This window comes from Oryctolagus cuniculus, chromosome 9 (genome assembly GCF_051225735.1).
Source record: "Oryctolagus cuniculus isolate XC-2025 breed Fujian yellow rabbit chromosome 9, ASM5122573v1, whole genome shotgun sequence".
Lineage (NCBI taxonomy): Eukaryota > Metazoa > Chordata > Mammalia > Lagomorpha > Leporidae > Oryctolagus > Oryctolagus cuniculus.
The window spans coordinates 83,113,638-83,135,327 of record NC_142875.1 but is presented as its reverse complement, the minus strand read 5'-3'; the positions used below and the strand labels follow the sequence as shown (position 1 = coordinate 83,135,327).

The window sequence follows — 21,690 nt, the reverse complement described above, 5'->3', positions numbered from 1 at the left end:
GAAAGGTCTTCCTTCTGTTGGTTCACCCCCCAAATGGCTGCTCACTGCGCCGATCCGAAGCCAGGAGCCAGGTGCTTCCTCCTGGTCTCCCATGCGGGTGCAGGGCCCAAGCACTTGGGCCATCCTCCACTGCCTTCCTAGGCCACATCAGAGAGCTGGACTGGAAGAGGAGCAACCAGGACAGAATCCAGCGCCCCGACCGGGACTAGAACCCGGGGTGCTGGCGCCATAGGCGGAGGATTAGCCAAGTGAGCCGCGGCGCCAGCCAGGGATGCTTTTGACAACTATCTTTATAAACCCAGTTGTCAGAGGAAATGAACTATCCTGCTTTTTCTTATACTTAGCTTACAGCAAGCAGAAGTGTTTGAATTGATTTAATTGATCTTGAAGCTGCACTCAGAGTGGTGATTATTTTCGTAATACTAATGTTAGCAATGGTGGTAGTGGTGTCGTTTTCTCCCTTGAGACAAGTGACAAAGAAGCAGTGAAATTAGGGACCCTCCCTAATTATATGTTTCATATTCTACAGAATGAAAGAAAAGTTTAATTTTAACATAATTTTGAGTAATATAGCTTATTGCTTTCTTAGATTGCATAAGGTTGAGGTAATCGTTTCAGTATCTGTGAAATGCTTTCCTATTTGAATTTCAAGTCAGAGATCTTTAAAAGTGACAAAATCCTAAAGCTGGCTAGCATTTAAAAAATGATTTATTGAGAGAAGAGTTATTTATTTAAAAGAGCTACTGAGAGAGGGAGAGAGAGAGAGCGAGAAGGATCTTCCATCTGCTGGTTCACTCCCCAGATGGCAGTAACAGCCAGGAGCTTCATCCACGTAGGATACCACATGGATGCAGGGGCTATCTGCTGCTACTTTCCCAGGCTATCAGCAGGGAGCTGGATCAGAGGAGCAGCTGGGATACTAAATGGCACCCATATGGGATGCTGGCATCACAAGCTGCAGCTTTACCTGCTATACAATGCAGGAACCTCTTAGCTTTCAAAATGGTCTTCTATAGCTGAATACCATGTTGGCGACTGTTCACTTGGCTATGGGGTCACTGAAGTGTGAGACCCAGGGCATTATGACTCTCTCACAGTTGGGTTTCTGTGTCTTTAAACTTGGATGTGTGCAGCAGGGTTTTAGCGTGTTGGTGTGGCTGCCACTGTTAAGCATGTGGGCAGTGAGGCCACAGCTTCTGCCTTCCTCTTAGGAGAGAGTTCAGCTACCAGTTTGCCCAGAGAGCAAATGATGCACTAATCACATCAGATACAATGACAATGCCAGGGTGTGTCTCTTTCACATACAGTCAGTCATGCGGTATGCAATCATCATTGTTCTCACCTAATACTGCAGAGGAAGCAGGGTGTGGGATGGTACACAACTGGCACAAGCCCTGGAAGCCCGTCTAATGCAGGAGCCAGGACCCATTTGGGTTTTCTGGCTCCTAAATTCCATGCTTTTTCTACCTTAGCACAGATACACTGTCATCTCCTTGGGTGTATTTCAAACCCAGCACTTGACAAATCATCTTGGATATTCATGTTGATGACCTCAGGGCCAGTGAGGACTTGGCCAAGGACTTTTCATTTTCAGCAGCAATAGGACAGCAAGGAGTCGAGGCTCGTGGTGTCCTATATACACGGAGCTGGGCATTCTCATAGCCACTCCTGGGTAAGCCCAGCAGAATACATGCACTGGATGTTTTTTTCTTTTTCCCCTGTGCACACAGTGGTAGAAATGCTTGAAGGAACAAAGGCCAAATGACATTGAAAGAAAAAAAAAAACCATAGGATTGATGTTGTTTTGCAGCAGGTTAAGCTTCCGCTTGCAATGCCAGCCACCCCACTTCCGATCCAGCTCCCTGCCAATGCACCTAGGAAAGCAGCAGATGGCCCAAGGACGTGGGCCCCTCCCCCTGCCTCCCACCGACTTAGGAGATCCAGATGGAGTTCCAGGATCCTGGCTTCAGCCTGGAGCAGCCCCACTTGAGGCATTGGGGAGTGAACCAACAGATCAAAGATTTTCTCTCTCTCTCTCACTATGGTCTTTCAAATAAATAAATAAATGCTTAAAAACAGATAAGGAACTGTATTTTTGAAATACTGAAAGCAGGCTACTCATGTCCATGGATTTCAAAATTTTCTTGCACCAAAGTAAATTTATCTTTTAGTTCCATTTCCCATGAACTCTTTGAAATATCCTCTTGGAAGGTGAAGCATTGGGCAAAGCATATAAAATTTAAGCTTGGAAAAGATGGCTGGAATTACAGCATGCAGCTTGATTGCGTTCTCTGGGGCTTGATGTTTTTCGCTGTGGAATGTCAGCTGTCAGGAGCCCATCAGCATTTTCTCAGCATTCTTTTGCCACTCAGTCTGTTCACAGGCCAGTCTCACTTCACACAGACTGTGTTTTTATTCCTCATGTTGTGGGTTGTGAGACACTTTCCTGCAGTCTCCCTTTAATTAATTAAAGAGGTTAAATTGCTATTTGCTCAGGCTTTAGTTTCTTCTCACAGTTTCCTGAGCTCTTATGAATAAACACCTTATTCCTTTCAGATTAAAAAAATCTCTGCTTGCCATGTTTACTGCTGTGACCTTGTCTACAAGAGGTGAATCTGAGCAGATTTATTAAGAGGAGTGTTTGGTATGTGGTGGTCTCTTTGGTAATGGAGGCTTCAGGCACTGTGGTACACTGTTTAAGAGGTGAGGCTTGAGTGGAGATGCAGCCAGATGGAAGGCCACACTGGAGGCACATGAGGTGATTACATGGATTATTGACGAGAGGCGGGAGTCAGGTGTTGCCTGGTTCAGACCTGTCCCTGGCTGTTGAGTGGCGTAAGTGTTACAGATTGCCCTACACTGTTGGTTTAGATCACCCAGGAGGGATGCTTTTCAGTCTTAGGTACAACTCAGATCTTTTATGTGTAGAGAATTTATTTATTTGAGAGGCAGAGAGGGAACTCCCATCTGCTGGTTCACACCTCAGATGTCCACAGTGGCCCTGGGTTGGGGGCAGAAGCCCAGAGCCAGGAACTCTAAAAGTCCCCTACATGGGTGGCAGGAATGCAGTTACCTGAGCCATCACCCTGGTGATGCCAGGGTCTGCATTAGCAGGAAGCTAGAGTCAGGAGCCAGAGCTAGGTTTGAAACCGCAGCACTGTAGTGTAAGATTTGAGCATCTAAGCTGCTAGGCCAGACGCTCACCGCCACTCAGACTTCAGCAGGAGGAATCAGTACACTCTGTTGTGTGTCTCTAACCCCTCAGGGTTGGTGAAGCACAGTCAAGGTTTTACTTGGGGGTCACTGACTCGCACGCTGAGACAAAAGGTTCATTTGCCAGCCCCAAACAGCAGATTGCTTCAAGTCAAAACAGCCATTCACTTTTGATTGTGTGGTATACTCAGGTGTGATTGATGGAATATGTATAAAATGATCCGGTGTCAAGTGCAGTTTTCCTTTGAGATGGCTTTGCAAGTAAATTCACCAGGGGTAAAAATGTTTCTTTACCTTGTCGTGAGATACTTCTCTTGCCTAGAGTCGGGAAAACTCTTAAGGAAGGTTTATGCCATCTGTGCAACTTGGGGCTTTTTTGATAGTAAACTTTTTAATTTGTACCAATTTGAAGTTATCTGTGGCAAACTTTCTTGAAAGAGGCATCTACTCTTATTATGTGGTAGAAGTAGGATTTTCTTTACTGAGATAATATATCAGGTAACTATGTTGAAGTATGAGGAGTCTTCAAAAATTTATGGAAAATGTATGTTATGAGAAAAACCTATGGTTTCAAAATTATTTGCACCAAAACAATCTTGCCTTTTAATTCCATTTCCCAATACTTTAAAAAATACCCATATGTTTTCCTGATATTTGATATCTTTAGGAATGCAATGCTTCAATATAACTTCAGTATTCAAAATACTTTGTAAATAGTAGAAGTAATTCAGTTTAGAATTCCAACAATTCTAATAAATTGGAACAGTATTTTAAAAGTTTAGCTAATTCAGCATCAACACTGATTTGAAAACAACTTAGCCTGCTGGTTATAGAAGACTTTTCCTTAGGGTTACATTCTTTCTCCTTTTTTTTATTTTTTAAAAATATATTTATTTATTTGAAAGAATTTCAGAGAGAGAAAGAGAGAGAGAGAGAATCTTCTATCTGCTGGTTCACTCCCCAAATGGCTACGACAGCTAGAGCTGGGCCAGGCCAAATCCAAGAACCAGAAGCTTCATCTGGGTCTCCCATATCGGTGCAGGGGCCCAAGCACTTGGACCATCTTCCACTGCTTTTCCAGGCTGTTAGCACAGAGCTGGATTGAAAGTGGAGTATTCTAGGGGCTGGCACTGTGGCATAGCAGGTAAAGCTGCCACGTGCAGTGCCGGCATCCCATATGGGTGCCAGTTCAGGTCCCGGCTGCTCCTCTTCCGATCCAGCTCTCTGCTATGGCCTTGGAAAGCAGTAGAAGACGGCCCAAGTCCTTGGGCCCCTGCACCTGCATGGGAAGACCTGGAGGAAGCTCCTGGCTCCTGGCTTCGGATCAGGGTTGCGACCAATTGTTGAGGCCAGTTGTTGAGTGAACTGGCATATGGAAGACTTCTCTCTCTCTGCCTCTCCTCTCTGTGTAACTCTGACTTTCAAATAAATAAATAAATCTTTAAGGAAAAAAAAAAAGAAATTTGAGTAGTCTGGGCTTGAACCAGTGACCATGTGGGGTGTTGGCACTGCAGAGAGTGGCTTAACCGCTATACCACAGTACCTGTCCTACGTTCTTTCCTGATGAGGGGAGAGACAATACAAACTATTGAATGCTTTAGATGTTGCAAATCATAATATCATACTACATGAAAATGGCCTAGTCTTAAAGATTGATGGTCCCATTATTGTACCAAAGGAATACAATTCTCCTTTAAACTAGTTTCCATAAAATAGTCCTAGGCCTTTTATTGAAACTCCTGCAAACTACAGTTCTCATTTTCCTGATTATTGAGCACTTACTATGCCCTACACACTATGTCTGGTGCTGGGGAACAAATCAGACGAGAACATGCAGTAATTCTTGCCTGCAGTGAAATTTCTGTTTCCACTGTTTAAAAATAAGTGTTAGATAGAGCAGTCAGAGCTAACTTACACTTGATTTTGATCTTAATGTCATTTAAATCAGTGACTTGAGAAGGAACATCTGTACTGTTGAAAAAAGCTTTTAGTTCAAGAAGAATTGAAGGCTAAAGGCTGAGGAAATTGGAAGCAGAATTTGCACAGCCTGTAGGACCTGTATTGGGGCCCGAATAATGGTCTTTTTTTTTTTTTTAAAGATTTAGTTATTTATTTATTTGAAAGTTAGAGTTACACAGAGAGAGAAGGAAAGGCAGAGAGAGAGGTGTCCTCCATCCGCTGGTTCAATCCCCAGATGGCTGCAGTGTCTGGAGCTGTGCTGATCCAAAGCCAGGAACCAGGAGCTTCCTCCTCAGTGCAGGGGCCCAAGGACTTGGGCCATCTTCCACTGCTTTCCCAGGCCATAGCATAGAACTGGATTGGAACTGGAGCAGCTGGGACTCGAATCAGTGCCCATATGGCATGCCGGCACTGCAGTCGCTGGCTTAACCTGCTATGCCACAGCATTGCCGCCACCCCCCCCATAACATTCTTGACCTTTACCCAAGAATGAGCTTTTTCAGGGCTACAGACAGCAGGGAGCTCTTTCTGGATTACAGCCCCTTGCTTATTATATGCAAAGCAAACTGCCAAGGCAGGGCCAGGGTTGAGATTTTCATTGTGCTGAAATTTAAAACAGTGAAGTTTCTAAAAATGTCTCTTTTTTTTTTGTCTCTCAGACCTTAGCTATTATTTAATGCATCTTTGACTATTTTGACATGGAGAAATCTTTATAACCATCATTTCCCTATGATTGCAGAAAAATTACATTTTAACAATACAAGTAATATTTAATGGACAGTTTGGTGATAAATTTTAGCAAATGTCCAGAATTCATAATTGTTTTTCATTCTTAATAGCTGATGAACAATAGATTATGAATTGGTACACTCTTTATTTTGTATGTTAAGGGCTGTGTGAGGTGGATTCTAACTTCTCTGTCTTATGTAGCTAATTTCTTAAATTTTGCTTTCCAATGACAGTATTGCATATAAGTTATTTAAATTTGGGTTGCAAAAAAACAAAACTATATTATCTGATAAAATTTCAGAAAGTTAAATGAAGATTTGCTTCATCAGAGTTGAGATTTTCAACATAGTATTCTATGCCTGCCGAAAAGCTAAAGATGGGTTAAATGAAATAACCTATCAGAGAACAAGAAAATTATTTAAATACAACAGTATAATCAGACTAGAAACTTTTTCATGATGTGGGAGTACACCAGGAGTAAGCAGTGCTTGATTCCAGAGGGTACTGAAAATGGATTCATGAATGGGGCCAGTGTTGTGGCGTAGCCACTTGGGATGGCAGCTTCTCATATGAGCACCAGTTCAAGTCCTGACTGCTCCATTTCCATCCAGCTCTCTGCTAATGGCCTGGGAAAGCAGCAGCAGATGGCCTGAGTGCTTGGGCACCTGCCACCCACATGGGCGACCCTGATGGAGTTCCAGGTTCCTGGCTTCATCTGGACTAGCCCCAGCTATTGTGGCCATTTGGGGAGTGAACCAGTGATGGAAGCTCTCTGTCTCTTCTCTGTAACTCTGCCTTTCAAATAAATAAAATAAATCTTAAAAAAAAAAAAAAAGCTTCAAGAAGAGGGTTTTAGTCCTGAGCAGTGATCAGCAAGTGGTGCTGGCATTTTTCAGGGTTGAAAGCAAGCTCCAGGTGTTGGAACACCTGAAGCAGAACAAGTAACATTTCCCTTCCTCTGTGCTGCTGTGCTGAGTCTTATGACTTCCCTGTTGAACGGTGCCAGTGATTGTCACCTGTAATTTTTCCAGTACCTATTGTAAAGCAGACTTGGGAGAGAGAGGCAAGTTTCATCGAATACTACAGTGACTACGCAGAAACTTCCATCCCTACTGTGGATCTGGGAATTCCTAATACAGACAGAGGTGAGTCCTTAATTCTTACACTCCTCTTTTTTTTTTTTTTCTCTTTATATACAGAAGATCAGATTAGTATATATTAAGTAAAGATTTCAACAGTTTGCACCCACACAGAAGCACAAAGTGAAAAATACTGTTTGAGTACTAGTTATAGCATTTTTTTTTCTCTTTATATACAGAAGATCAGTTTAGTATAAACACTCCTCTTGTTAAAAATGCCCATCCTGGAACAGCTGTTTGGCTTGGTTGTTCAGACATCCACATGCTCTGTGGGAAAGGCTGAGTTTAAAACAGTGCTCCATTCCTGACCGCAACTTTCTTCCAGTGCAGACCCTGGGAGGCAGTGGTGATGACTCCTGCAGTTGGGTTCCTGCCACTCATGTTGGGAGAATGGGATTGAGTTCCTGGCTGCCAGCTTTAGCCTCAGCTAGGGGCCACTGCAGGCATTTGGGAAGTGAACCAGTGGATGGGAATTCTCTTTCTCTGTGCCTCTTTACTTCTCAAATAAATAAATAAACTTTTTTTTTTTAAAGAAAATGCTCATTATGTAAATATGATAAATTGATACAAACAAAGTATCTTATTAATATTGTAGTTTTCACCTTAGGCAAGTTTTCCTTTTCCTTCTTTCTGCATTCAACATCTTTGTCCACAGATATGGACTGGTTCTCTCAAATTAAGGGCATTATAGTATAAACACGGGGTTGTCCATTTACGGGAGAATATGTAGGTAACATTGAGCACATGACAGTTACACAGAGTTCTTTTTTAAAAGATTTATTTATTTATTTGAAAGGCAGAGTTACAGAGAGAGAGATAGAGGGAGAGAGATCGATCTTCCATCCACTGGTTCACTCCCCATGTGGCTGCAATGGCTGGAGTTGCACATATTGGAAGCCAGGAGCCAGGTGCTTTTTCTGGGTCTCCCATGTGGGTGGAGGGGCCCAAGGAGTTGGGCCATCTTCAGCTGCTTTCCCAGGTGCTCTATCAGGGACTACAGCAGAGTTTTAAAACAGTAGGGTTTTCATCCCTTCATCATTTGTCATGGCCATAATGGGATGTACAAAGCTAGTGTATTAGCTTCCCCACACAAAGCTGCTATCCTTATAAGTCTTCTGGTCTAGTTCACATTTTGTATGTACTTCTGAATAGAACCTAACCATGTTCTATGTGAGTTATATGCAGAATCAACTCGATCATATATGTAATATTTTAGTGAGTAAGTTGTTGGAAATAAAGCTGCCTTTCTCTTCAGATTGCGTGTTTTTTAGTTAAAAACATTTTTATATTCCAAAAATGGAAGTGGAAACTTGACCACTGATTTTTATATGCTTTTGTTAATTGTAATTATTTTTTTAAAGATTTAGTTATTTATTTGGAAGAGTTACACAGAGAGAGGTGAGGCAGAGAGAAAGAGAGAGGGAGGGAGGGAGGGAGGGAGGACTTCCATCCAATGGTTCATTCCCCAATGGGCCACAACGGCCGGAGCTGTGCCGATCTGAAGCCAGAAGCCAGGAGCTTCTTCCAGGTCTCCCACATGGGTGCAGGGGCCCAAGGACTTGGGCCATCTTCTACTGCTTTCCCAGGCCATAGCAGAGAGCTGGATTGGAAGAGGAGCAGCCAGGACTAGAACTGGTGCTGATATGGGATGCTGGCGCTTCAGGCTAGGGCATTAACCCGCTGCATCACAGCGCCAGCCCCCATGTTATTTGTAATTTTTACACAGTGTTCTTGCTGCATTTTCTTTGGTTCTGTGATTCCTTATTCATCTTTATAAGTAAAACAATAAAAGTGGCAAGCTGATTATCTTGTTCTGTGGAGAAGTTTATCTTGATTCTTGTAGGTCAGTGTCACCCATAATTCCTTGATTCATAGGCTACAGTATAAAATCAGATTGGACATTCTTGTGGTTATGAATTCTTCTGACAAGGGTAAATACATTGCTGAGTCTCCCTCTTTGTTTTGGGAACATTATTTAGATTGAATTTTTGTTCTTGCTGTTGACCTTGCTCTTTAAAGCTTCCATTTAAATTGGCTTTAATAATCATTTATTTGTTCATGCATTTCTCATTGGATTTCTTCATTTATTTCTAGTCTGACCTTATTATTACCCATATTTGTATTATATTTTATTCCCAAAGAAATTTGAGAAATTTGAGATGGTTTTCAAAAACTCATATTGTAATGTTTAAAAATACATAAACAGAGAATAAAGGAAATAAAGGTCAAAATGAGTGGTTTAGGGGCCGGCACTGTGGCATAGTGGGTAAAGCCCCTGCCTGCAGTGCTGGTATCCCATATGGGCGCCGGTTCGAGTCCCAGCTGCTCAGCTTCCAATACAGCTTTCTGCTATGGCCTGGGAAAGCAGTAGAAGATGGCCCAAGTCCTTGGGCCCCTGCACCCACATGGGAGACCCATAGGAAGCTCCTGGCTCCTTGCTTCAGATAGGCGCAGCTCCGGCAGTTGAAGCCAATTGGGGAGTGAACCAGTGAATGAAAGATTCTCTCTCTCTCTCTCTCTCTCTCTCTCTCTCTATTTCTCTTTCTGCCTTTCCTTCTCTCTGTGTGTGACTCTGACTTTCAAATAAATAAATCTTTTTTAAAAAATAAGTGGTTTAATGCTAACTAACATAAATTACTAATAATTTTTCTTGACTATGTCACGAAATTCTTAGTCAAAAGGAGGAGCCTATTCCTGTTTATCTGCCTGACTGCTCTTCCCAATCATTTTATTCTTATACTGGTTCGAGCATTGATTACAAAAGCATCGTAACATCTCTGTGGTGTCTGAAGAACTGTGACCCTGTCTTATTCAGCGCTGTGCTTTTAGTGCATGTCATTCTACCTGCCACAGTAAATATTTACTAGATAAGTGCATCAAGGCATAATGTAGCGCTTTCATCACTATTGCTTGTAGTGCCTGGGGTTCTCACAGTTCTTTCTGATAAACCCTACCTAAGGGAAGATGCTGGGCTTCTGTGATTGCCAGGAGGCTGATTGCTTCTTTTTTTGAAAGATTTATTTATTTATTTGAATGTCAGAATTACAGAGAGAGAGAGGAGGAGGAGACAGAAATCTTCCCTCCACTGGTTCACTACCCAAATGGCCATTCAGGGCTGGGTTTGTCAGAAGCCAGGAGCCAGGAGCTTCTTCTGAGTCTCCTTCATGGGTACAAGGGCCCAAGGACCTGGGCCGTCTTCCACTGCCTTCCCAGGTGCATCAGCAGGGAGCTGGATCAGAAATGAAGCAGCCAGGACTTGAAGTGGTGCCCATATGTGATGCAGGCGCGGTAGGCGGTGACTTTACCTGCTATCCTGCAGCACTGGCCCTCCTTGTTGCTTCTTTTTGGTCTGGACTGAATATACCAGTTCTACCTCTGCCTCAAATGCTCTGTGTAACCTTGTGGAAGACCCCTCGTTTCTCTAAGTCTCTGTTTCCTCATGTGTGAGATGAGTGGCTTATACTTCAGGATCTCCAAAGTTCCTATTGGTTCATTATGTCTGTGAACTTAGAGAAGGCTAGTTTTTAAAATTTCAAAGTATTAAGGCGCATGTCAGCATCCAAGCTCTTACAACACATGAAAATAATTAAATAAATAAAATGAATTTTACATATTCAGAAAATAACACATTTTATGTTTTCTCATCACCTAGGTCATTGTGGAAAGACGTTTGCCATTTTGGAAAGATTTTTAAATCATAGCAATGACAAAACATTGTGGCTGGTCATTGTGGATGATGATACATTAATCAGGTAAGGAGTCATTCTCATTCTGTGTGGCTTTTATATATATATATATTCATATTCATATTCAAAACTCTGATGGGCTCTATTGCTTGCAGCTAGGATATAGGGATGGGACTTAACTTACCATCTGAAACAAACCCCCTAAAGGACAACATATATACAAGAAAGCCCTTTCAGAGACTGGATACCAGGCAGCAAAGGCAGTGATACACGAGACACACAAAGTAAGGAGTGAGCCCTGGGACTGCCTCAGCTGGCTGCTTTAAGAGTGCCAAGCCATGTTTAAGGAGGGGGCACTAGGTGCAACCTGACGGACTCCTCTAGTTGGAGACTTGGAGCTGAGATTCATGTGAGATCAAGGCATTAGTTTGTGGGACAGAGTGCTGGAGAGAAGAAATCTGTACAGAATAATAACCCTGGAGATCCCTGGGGGTCCCCTATAGGCATTCAGTAGGGTATTGATGAGCACATATGTATGCAGAAACTACTCAAGGCTGGGAGAAGAGCCTAGCAAAATGGCTACAAGGGTTGCTGCCTGACACATGCAGGGCTCGGGGTAGTGCCTGTTCCTGCCAGCCAGTCTGGAAAGGCCATGATTCACAGGGCCCTAGATAGAGTATGCACAAGAATCTTGCCTCAGTAGTGGGGAAGTGTTATCCCTCCGCTGAACGCTGCTCAGGTCCTGCCTAACACATCTAAAAAGCAAGACCCTGGAAGACCAAACTGTTTCCAATAACAAGTGCTGTTGAGTACAAAAAGATTTATACTAGTACAAAAATACTCAGCACCCCATAAGTAGGTTCACAGTCTGCTATTAATTACTAGGTATGTAAAGCAGGAAAAAAGTATTGAGAATAAAAATCAGTTGACTGAACTTGTCCCAGAATTGATGCAATGTTAGAATTATCAATTAGGAAGCTATTACCACTAAACAGTTATTATAACTGTATTCCATATGTTTGAAAACTAGAAGGTATAAATAAGTCTGAAATGGTACTTGTAGAGATGAAAACTATATTATCTGTAGTGAAATCTCTTTTGGATGGTATTAACAGCAAATTAAACATTGCAAAAGAAAATATCAATGACTATGAAGACGTTGCAATAGCAGTTATACAAAATGAAATGCAAAAATAAAAAATAATTTTAGAAAATGAGTAGCACACCATTGGGCTTTGGGGCAATTCCAGATAGCCTTGTAAATATGCAGTTGGAGTTCCCAAAGGTGCATATAAATATTTAAAGATTTATTTTCCAAATTTGATGGAAACTCTAAACATACAAATCCAGAAGCTCAGTGAACCCCGGGCGCAATGGTGCCAGCAGCAGCAGAGCATAGCTGCCTCCAAGAATGCGAGAATGATGCCCTCAGGAACATCTCCTCCTGCAGTGGTCATTGCCTTGGGAGCTGCGTCACTTGTGCCATCCCTCTGTAGTACAGCTGCTCTGGTCAGAACTTTTGCCAGATTTTTTGCTGGTGCTAATACCTAACTGCGCATTGATGTCTCCATGTTTTTAGGATTGAGCTTTGTTACCTTGCCCTTCTGACACCATCCTTGGTCATGATGGTCTCTTATCTCTCCTAAGTCATGAGGCCTAATAATTGCAAGTGTTAGGGTCAACCTCTCTTTTCCATGAAAGACAACAACCTCATCTTTAAGTTAGTTGGCCTTTCTGTTGTTACCAAAACACGGAGTTATGACTTCTAGAAAAAAGCAAGCATTTGGGAACATAAGAAAATATCTTGAATGTGAAACCTGAAAATGGGAGAAAGAAATGAAATGAGAATGTAATGGACTGGGGGCCGGTGATCTGGCACAGTGGGTTAACGCCCTGGCCTGAAATGCTGGCATACCATATAGGCGCCGGTTCGAGTCCTGGCTGCTCCACTTGCAATCCAGCTCTCCTCTATGGCCTGGTAAAGCAGTGGAAGATGGCCCAAGTCCTTGGGCCCTTGCACCCATGTATGTGGGAGACACGGAAGAAGCCCCTGGCTCCTGGCTTCAGATTGGCATAGCTCTGGCCGTTGCGGCCATTTGGGGAGTGAACCAGTGGATGGAAGATCTCTCTCTCTCTCTCTCTGTAACTCTGACTTTCAATAAATAAATAAATCTTTTTTAAAAAAAGAGAGAAAGTAATGGACTGAAGAAAGAAATGGAACAAAAAACCAAATTCATAATTAAATTATGAAATTATTGTACTGAGATTATGACTAAGTTGCGAAACACCTAAAAGTGAAAGAATTCAAATGAAAATTAAAATTTAATAAGGAACATGAATGGAAATTAGAAAATAAGAATGAAAATGGAATAAAGAAGTTAAAGGGTAAAAATAAAAATTGCTTGAAATGGTGGAGAGAAGTTCAATATATACCTAATTAGAGCCCTTGATTGATGAGAACAGAAAGAAAAGAAGACTTTATTGTATCTATTGAAAAGACCCACTGGGTACCATGGGCAATTGACCTGGAATTATCAGCTTTGTTACATATCCTAATAAAATGATTAGATTTAGATTTCAAAAATAAAGTCCTCTGAGACCCCAGGCAAAATCATGAAACAACAAATAAGAAAACCAGACTGGCATCAGACTTCTCAAAATAACATACAAGGCATGTTTTCAATAACCTTATGAAATCATAAATCGAAGATTTTATATGCAGCTAACTTATTTTTTGGCATTAAAGTTCTTAAAAGAACAAATTTTTAGTGTACATGAGCCCAGGGAGTAGTGTACACATGTGCCCTTCCTGAGGAATAATTTAGGGGAAGAACTTCAACCAAGAGAGATGAGATTTAGGCAGAAGCACTGATGGGGAATATTTCTTCTCTTCTCTTCTCTCTCTCTTTTTTTAAAGGTTTATTGATTTGAAAGTCAGAATTGCAGAGAGAGGGGCAGACAGGGAAAGAGAATAAAGAGAGAGTGCTTCAGTGCTCTGCTTCACTTCCCAAATAGCTGCAATGGCCAGCACTGGGCCAGGTGGAAACCAGGATCCATGCTCTTCATTTGGTTCTCTGACATGGGTTACATGGGCCCAGGTATGTGGGCCATCTACTGCTGCTTTCCCAGGTACATTGGTAGGGAGCTGTATCAGAAGGAGAGCAGTTGGGACTTGAACCAGTGCTCATTGGATGCTAGCATTGCAGGCAGCTGCATAACCCGCTGAGCCACAACCTGGGCCCTGGGGAACATTTCATGTATTTAATTGTGGAACTAAAAGCAGGGATGACAACATGGTAGAAGAACAGTATGTAAATGTTATATGTCCTGAAAAAGTGGAAAGTGTGGAGCTAAAAAAAATGGAAGGAAAGAGGGAAGTAGGGTAAGATTGTTGCCTGTTGTATAGGTAATAGATGAGAGTTAACAGATATCATGTAAAATTGACAGGCTAAACAATACAATGTTAATTTTTAAAAAAAACATAGTAAATTATAAAAAAGGAACCACAAAAACAGATCCTCAAATATTTTTTAAAACAAAGATATCATACTGAATAGAAAAGGCATCATAGTAAATATACTATATGAGTGTATATATATATATATATATATAGTATAGTATATATATAGTAATTCAAAGCTAAAATAACTTTATATTATTGAAGGCAAATATTATGAGTCATATTAGTAGATGTGAATGGATTTAATTCACCTAATAAATAAAATTTTTCAAAGTGGCTCATGAAGTAAATCCCAGCTCTGTGCAAGAGGTACATACAAACACAGCCATTCTTCAAAAAGTCTAAAAATATGGGGATGGATATTGATTTGTCAAGACATTTGACACAATGAAAGTAACAATAGACAACTAAATTCTTAACTCAGAAAGCTAGGAAAAGAACCCTGAAGTCAACCCCCAAAAGCATAGGGAAGGAAACAATAATAGATAATGTTGAAGTAATGAAATCAAGAACAAAAAAGCAGAGGATCAAACCATGAATCAAAATTTTGTTTCTGTGAAAGAAAATCAGCAGATTGTATTGAGTGATATCCAAGGAATATTGTGGAACGCCAAAAGCAAGGACAAAAGAATACATCTAGTTCTATAAGAAAGAAGGGGAAATAAAACTTACCTTTGTTTGCTTATCCTTACAAAAGTTGTCCTTTTAAAACCACAATGCTGTGAAGCTGCCTGCCTATGAAAGTTGTTGGTAATGGAATAGGGTAGAAGCAATCGGAAGGGAAGAGCACAGGATACTCCCTGAGTTTCTCAGTTTAGTGCTTTTTGTTTCATTTTAAAACAGCAGAAATTTATTTCTCATTGTTCTGGAGGTTGGCAGTCAGAGGCCAGTGTGCCAACATGGTCAGATTCTGGTGAGGGCCTTCTTCCGGGTGCCAGGCTTCGGACTTGGGCTTTGTCTTCAAACAGCAGAGAGGTCATGAGCCAGCTCTTCAGCCTGTCTTTGTAGAGCCACTAGTCCTGTTCCTGAGGATCTACTGTCATTTAAAAGTGTTTACTTATTTTTATTTATTGACAGGTGGGAGTGGAGGAACAGTGTTCACTTCCCAAATAACTGACAGTTGGGGCTGGGCTGGGCCAAAGCCAGGAGCCAGGATATCCATCCAGGTCTCTCATCTGGGTGGCAGGGACTCAAGTATTCGAACTATCATTTGCTGCCTCCTAGGCACATTAGCAGGAAGCTGGAGCAGAAGCAGAGGCAGAGATGGGACTGCATCCCAGGCACTGTGATCTAGAATGCGAGTGTCTGAAGTGGCAGCTTAATCCACTGTGCCAGGATGCCTTCCACTGGAGATTAGGTTTCAACAGGGACACAAATGTAACAGCTCCTGATCTTCTCTTAGTGTAGAGTGCAAATTACTAAGAAAAAGAAGGATCTTTTTTTAAAAAGAGATGGCAGAAAGCATTGAAAATTATGTACACAGTTTGACTTCACCTTCACCTGGGCCATCCACAATTGTTTTTTACATGTTTTTTTTTAGTCTGCTAAAATACAAATAACATAAAATTTACTATCAAAATTATTGTGAAGTGTACAGTTGAGAGTATTAAATATATTTATGATGTTGTACAACCATCTCTAGAACTCTTGTCATTTTGTAAAACTGAAACTGTTTACCCACTAGACAGTAATTTCCCCTTTCACGCTTCCCACAGCCCCTGGCAACCACTATTGTATTTTGTTTCCAAGATTTTGCCTCATCTAAGTACTTCATGTAAACAGTCATACAGTGGTTGTGTTTTTGTAACTTGCTTATTTCATTTCACACAACGTCTTCAAAAATCCATCCATATTATAGCATAATGCTGAATTTCACTCTCTTTAAAGGCTGAATAATGTTTCATTGAGTGAATATTCCTTATTTTGCTTATCCATTCATCTATTGATAGACACTTGGGTTGCTTCTATGCGTTAACTTTTATGATCATATGCTGCCATGAACTTGAATGTACAAATAGCTCCATGAAAACCTGCTTTTAATTCTTTTGGGTATAACTCTGAAATAGAATTACCAGATCATATGGTAATTTAGGTTTTTTTGTTGTTGTTGTTGTTAAGGTTTATTCATATGAAAATCAGAGTTAGAGAGACAAGGAAGGAAGGGAGGAAGGGAGAAAGGGAGAAAGAGAGAAAAGAAAGATCTTCTATCTGCTGGTTCACTCCCCCAAATGGCTGCAACAGCTGGGACTAGGCCAGACTGAAGCCAGGAGCCAGGAGCTTTTTCCAGGTCTCCCACATGGGTTGCAGGGGCCCAAGCACTTGGGCCATCTTCGACTGCCTTCCCAGCACATCAGATGGGAGCTGGATCAGAAGTGGAGTGTCCAGGACACTTACAAGTGTCCTTATGGGATGCCAGCATCCCAGGTGGCAGATTTACCCTCTACCCCACAACAGCGGCCCCAGTAATGTGGTTTTGGCTTTGGGAGAGTATCTGGAGGTAAACTATGCACTGCAAGTGACTTTTGAAGACAAGATTTAAATATGTACCTTCAGTCAGCTTCGGGAAGAGGGAGGAGCTTCAAACAAATCCTGAAATTTTGGTGGGTCTGATTTTGAAGTGGTGTGGGCGAAGCTATTCAGTGAGGTATAGGATTGAATAAATGCTAATATTTTGGCAAGGCAGGGTTCTGGACTTGGAAGAACAGACATACAGATATAGAATGGGGTGAGTCAAACAAGAGGCCTTTGGGAGTGGATGCAGATTTGAGGAATCTGTGAGAACTCATGAGTCTAAAGTGTGTGTGTGTTCACACACATTTCCCAGAGAGAGGATAAAAGCGATGATGTCCCAACAGCAGCAGAAACTGTTACCTAGAACCAATAATGCTTCTTTCCCCTGCTGTAAGAAACCAGGGTCTCTCTGCAAAGCAGATAATGCCAGGGCTGAGGCAGAGAAGGTACTGGCTGCATGTAGATCATCATTTTATACCAGAAAGTAAAGAAGTGGACAAAAAATGGAATGAAAGGAAGTAGATAAGTGCATGTCAAGAGGACAAAGATGTAAACTTAAATGGGTTCCTAAGGTCCAACTTTGGCAACAATGAATTATGAACTACTGAAAATTAGGAATTAAAGACTTCCTGGTTGTAATTAATAGACAAATAAATAGGGGGCAGTGATGAGTTCTCAGTGCTAAATGTGCAGGGAGTGATGGAGTTGGAAGAATCAGCACTGTAGCCATCATAAAGATCAGTTCAGGCAAGAGTCATCAGTGTCTGCTAACTAGGGGTCTATTGGGCTGATGACCAGGGTATTTGCATGTATTGAACTCTTTGTCCAAAGACTGTTAGAAATAGCAGGGGATATGGAATCACTGTCCATTGGGGAAGCCACACGCGGTATTGCTTGTGTGATGCTGGGACAGCATCCTGGCATTAGTCTGGCCAAGACCTGGCTGTTTGGGTAGTAAAGCAATGGATGGAAGATCTCTCTCTTCTCTCTTTCTTCACTCTTTCTCTCTCTGTCCCTCTGTCTTTCAAATAAATAAATTAATTTTTTAATGAAACTTATGATATAATGTTAAGCTTTCTGAAGTTCTAACTCTTCTTGTTCATAGGAAATATACTTTGATATATTTAGGGAGAAGGAAATATAAATATATGCAACTTACAAATATTTCAGAAAAGGGAAAAATATTTATATATGTACACATATACACATATTATGTAGGTGTGTATATATATTAGAAAGAGAGAACAAATGGGGGTAAATGTTAAAAATTGGTAAATTTGGGGAGAGTATGTAAGAGTTTTTTGTACAGGTTGAGCCTGTCTAAATATAAAATCTGAAATGCTCCCATACCCAAAACTCTATCTGAGCACCAACACAAAGGCACAACTGGAAAATTTAATACCATGAAACTGTGAGCAACATTATATAAAATTAACTTCAGACAATGTGTATAAATGAGTTGCATGTTTAGACTTGGGTCCTATCCCCAAGATATCTTATTCTGTATGTGAAAATATTCCAAAATCCAAAAAACTCTGAAATCTGGACTATTTCTGGTCCCAAGCATTTTGGATTAGAGATTCTCAACCTGTACTCTTCTTTCAACTTCTCAATAACCTTGAAAACATTTCCAAATAAAAAGTTAAAAAGTAAATGCCATATATGTTATGGTGAATCATCTTCTGGACTTTAAAGATCAATGTTAATCTGTTCATATGCGTTACTAAGATGGGCTAATACAGTTTTGATAGCACTTATTCTAGGATGTACCATCTTGTTTTTCTCTTCATTTCTGTGTCTCGGAATTGCCTATAATGGGAACATACTGTAAAATGAAGTTGTTTTTTTTTTCTAGTTCATGAGTTAAATCCCCTTAGATCTACCTAAGATTTACCTGCTTCAGCCACATTCCCACTTTTTAGCAAATCTACAATATATATGATTAATTGTTAGATTCCGTTTGTGATCCTTAAGCTTTAAAATGATATTGCAAATAGGGACATGAACAGTGTTGGAAGGAAAAGAAATCCAGAGAAGATTTTAAATGTCAGTTATTTCAACTTCACAGATACTGGAGGCTGCAGGTAATTGATACTTTTTCACTATGCTGGAGGAGAAATACCATGAACTTCTCATTTCTTCTGAGGCCCAGAAAAAGCACACATTTGTCCCAGAAAACATAGAGTGTTTGCAGGGCTTTTCCCAAATGAAGGCTGAGTTTGCTCAGTGATCTTTAAGAGTATATTCCCCAGCACTAAATGGTTTCCACACACTTACTTGCCTGCCTGCAGAAAGATTTATTGGATAATTTCCTGAGGACTGCTTCTGGATTAGGTGCTTAAAATGCTTAACGTGTGTGCAGAAAACAGGATATTAGCCAGAAATAATGTTCTGTGGTCACTTGGAAGTCGTCAGCATTGTCAGAGGCCTTAGCCTTCAGATAGATGGGAACCTGATTGGTAGATTTAGAGACTGAGCAGCAAAACTTACCAGAGATTTTTTTTTAAATTTGTTTTCTTCACTCTCAATTTTAGCTTTATTAACTGGGATACTTTGTGAGGCACATGAATATACATGGAAAATGTGATCTCTTTTTATATGTCTTTCTTTTCACCCAACCCTCCCTCAGAGAAGGGGGAAATGAGTCTCTAGACCACTGTTGTTCTGGGTGTTTAACATTGTTCAATGAGAAGAGATCTTGTGATTAATATTACAGAAATGCTTTATATCACGTCCACCTCTCAGAGATTCATTATGCTGTGAACCACAGGCCCTGAGAGACATATAAAATGTATTCAGCCCATTAAAAAAATTTAACTCAACATTGTTGTCAGTGACAGTCTTTTTAGGAATGCTGATCAATATCATAAGGACATCTCGGACTTGGTGGTATGTGACCTGGAAAACTCTACATTAGAAGCAATGGAGAATTTTATAAGGCATTGCTAAATGGTATTTTTTCTTTTTTTTTTTTTTTTTAAGATTTATTTATTTATTTGAAAGGCAGAGAGAGAGAGAGAACTTCTATATGCTGGTTCACACTCCAATTGGCCACAATGGCTGGAGCTACACTGATCAGGAGCCAGGAGCTTCTTTTGGGTCTTCCACTTGGGTGCAGGGGCCCAAGGACTTGGGCCATCTTCCACTGCTTCCCCAGGCCATAGCAGAGAGCTGGATCAGAAGTGGAGCAGCCGAGACTTGAACTGGTGCCCACATGGGATGCCGGCACTGCAGGCGGTGGCCTTGCCTGCTGTGCCGCAGTGCCGGCCCTGTATATGTCTTTTAAACAAAGAAAAACTAGCCTTTCTTAGTGTGAACATTTGTGTCTTCCTTCACAAGTATTTCTAGATTTTACTTCCCTGTGAACTCTTTCTTTCCCCGGCCTTACCTCAGCTGTAGGCAGGGTTCTGCCTAGCTGGTGGATGTTCTCACAGCACTTTGCAAGCTGTCCTGAGTGACACATGACAGAGATGGTTAGAGCCCAAAGGTATAATAGAGAACAGAAGTGCGTGCACGGAAGTGGCCTTTTAAGGGAAATAAAGGTATTGTGCAGCACAATCTGAAGATTTCCAGAAAAGCCTCGTGATCCCAGTTCTTTCTATCACCTGCCAGCCAGGTGCCTGACGTGGGCTGCTCCACCCCAACTCATTTGCACTGCTAGCAGCTCCTTCTTTGGCCATGAAGAATTTTTTTTTTTAAAATACTGATTCTGGGGCTGGCGTTGTAGCATAGCAGATAAAGCTGCCGCATGCCTGTGATGCTGACATCCCATATGGGCACCAGTTTGTATTTTGGCTTCTTCACTTCTGATCTAGCTCCCTGCTAAGCAGTTGAGGATGGTCCGAGTATTTGTGCCCCTGTCACCCACGTGAGAGATTCAGATGAAGCTCCTGGCTCCTGGCTTCATCCCAACTCAGTTCTGGCTGTTGTGGCCATCTGTGGAGTAAACCAGCAGATGGAAGATTCTCTCTTTCTCTCTGTAACTCTGACTTTCAAAATAAATAAATAAATCTTTAAATAAAAAAAATACTGATTTCCATCTGAGAGGTAAAGATTTGTTCATACTTTCTTGAAAACAAGGCTGGGTAGCCATGAGGTCTACAGCATACTGGGCACCATTGCCTCAGTCACCTGCACCCTGCCTACCCAGATTAGACAACCATGTTCTGGTGGGACTTGCTCAAAGCTGGGAAAAGCCACTTCTCAGTTTCTCTTCCAGTCTGATGATATATGATATCCATGCATTCATTCTCTCTCTCTCTCTCTCTCTCTCTCTCTCTCGTGTTTTTTTTTTTTTTTAAACATCAATTGAATTTCCTCTGTAAACAATTTCAGTGTAGTACTGCATGAAATAAACAGTGGGGTATAAGGACTGTGGCATATTGATTGTGAAACCACATTTGAGTTAAGTAACTGTTCCTTTTGTCTCCTCTAGTATCTCCAGGCTCCAGCACTTGCTTAGCTGTTATGACCCCAGTGAACCAGTGTTTCTGGGAGAACGCTATGGCTATGGCCTGGGCACCGGTGGCTACAGCTACGTCACAGGAGGAGGAGGGTAGGTATGAGTGCAGGACCCGTGGAAGATACCGAAATCTGCAGGTGTTAAAGTCCTTCATATGACATGGGTAGCCTGCACACGCCTTCCTGTATGCTTTAATTTACTTTTAGTTGACTTCTAGTCATGACTAATGCAATGTGCATAGTGGCTGACTGTGTTTTTTAGGGAATAATGTCAATGCAGAAAGGTCTGTACATGTTCAGTCCAGATGCGTTTTTTTCCTCAAATATTTCCAATCCGTGGTGGGTTGAGTCCATGGATGCAGAACCCATGGATACGGAGGGCTGACTATACTTTGAATATGAAACTTCCCTCTGTGTGAGGTGGAGGTGTCTGTGGCATTGGGATCTATACTGAAATGTGAGTGCTCTGTACATGGCACCTGTTAGCATAATAGGAAAATGAGCATCGTGTTTGTATAATGTGAGAAGAACT

General features: G+C 41.4%; 1 protein-coding gene across 1 annotated transcript in view; it reads left to right on the top strand.

Annotated features, from left to right (window-relative positions):
- The window catches only part of B3GLCT (beta 3-glucosyltransferase), a 135,518-nt gene that overhangs the window by 92,418 nt on the left and 21,410 nt on the right, over positions 1-21,690 (top strand). Inside the window, exons 12-14 of the mRNA XM_051831762.3 lie at positions 6,933-7,046; positions 10,693-10,792; positions 21,133-21,252. Coding sequence (XP_051687722.2) covers positions 6,933-7,046; positions 10,693-10,792; positions 21,133-21,252 — 334 coding nt within the window. The remainder of the gene's footprint in view (positions 1-6,932; positions 7,047-10,692; positions 10,793-21,132; positions 21,253-21,690) is intronic.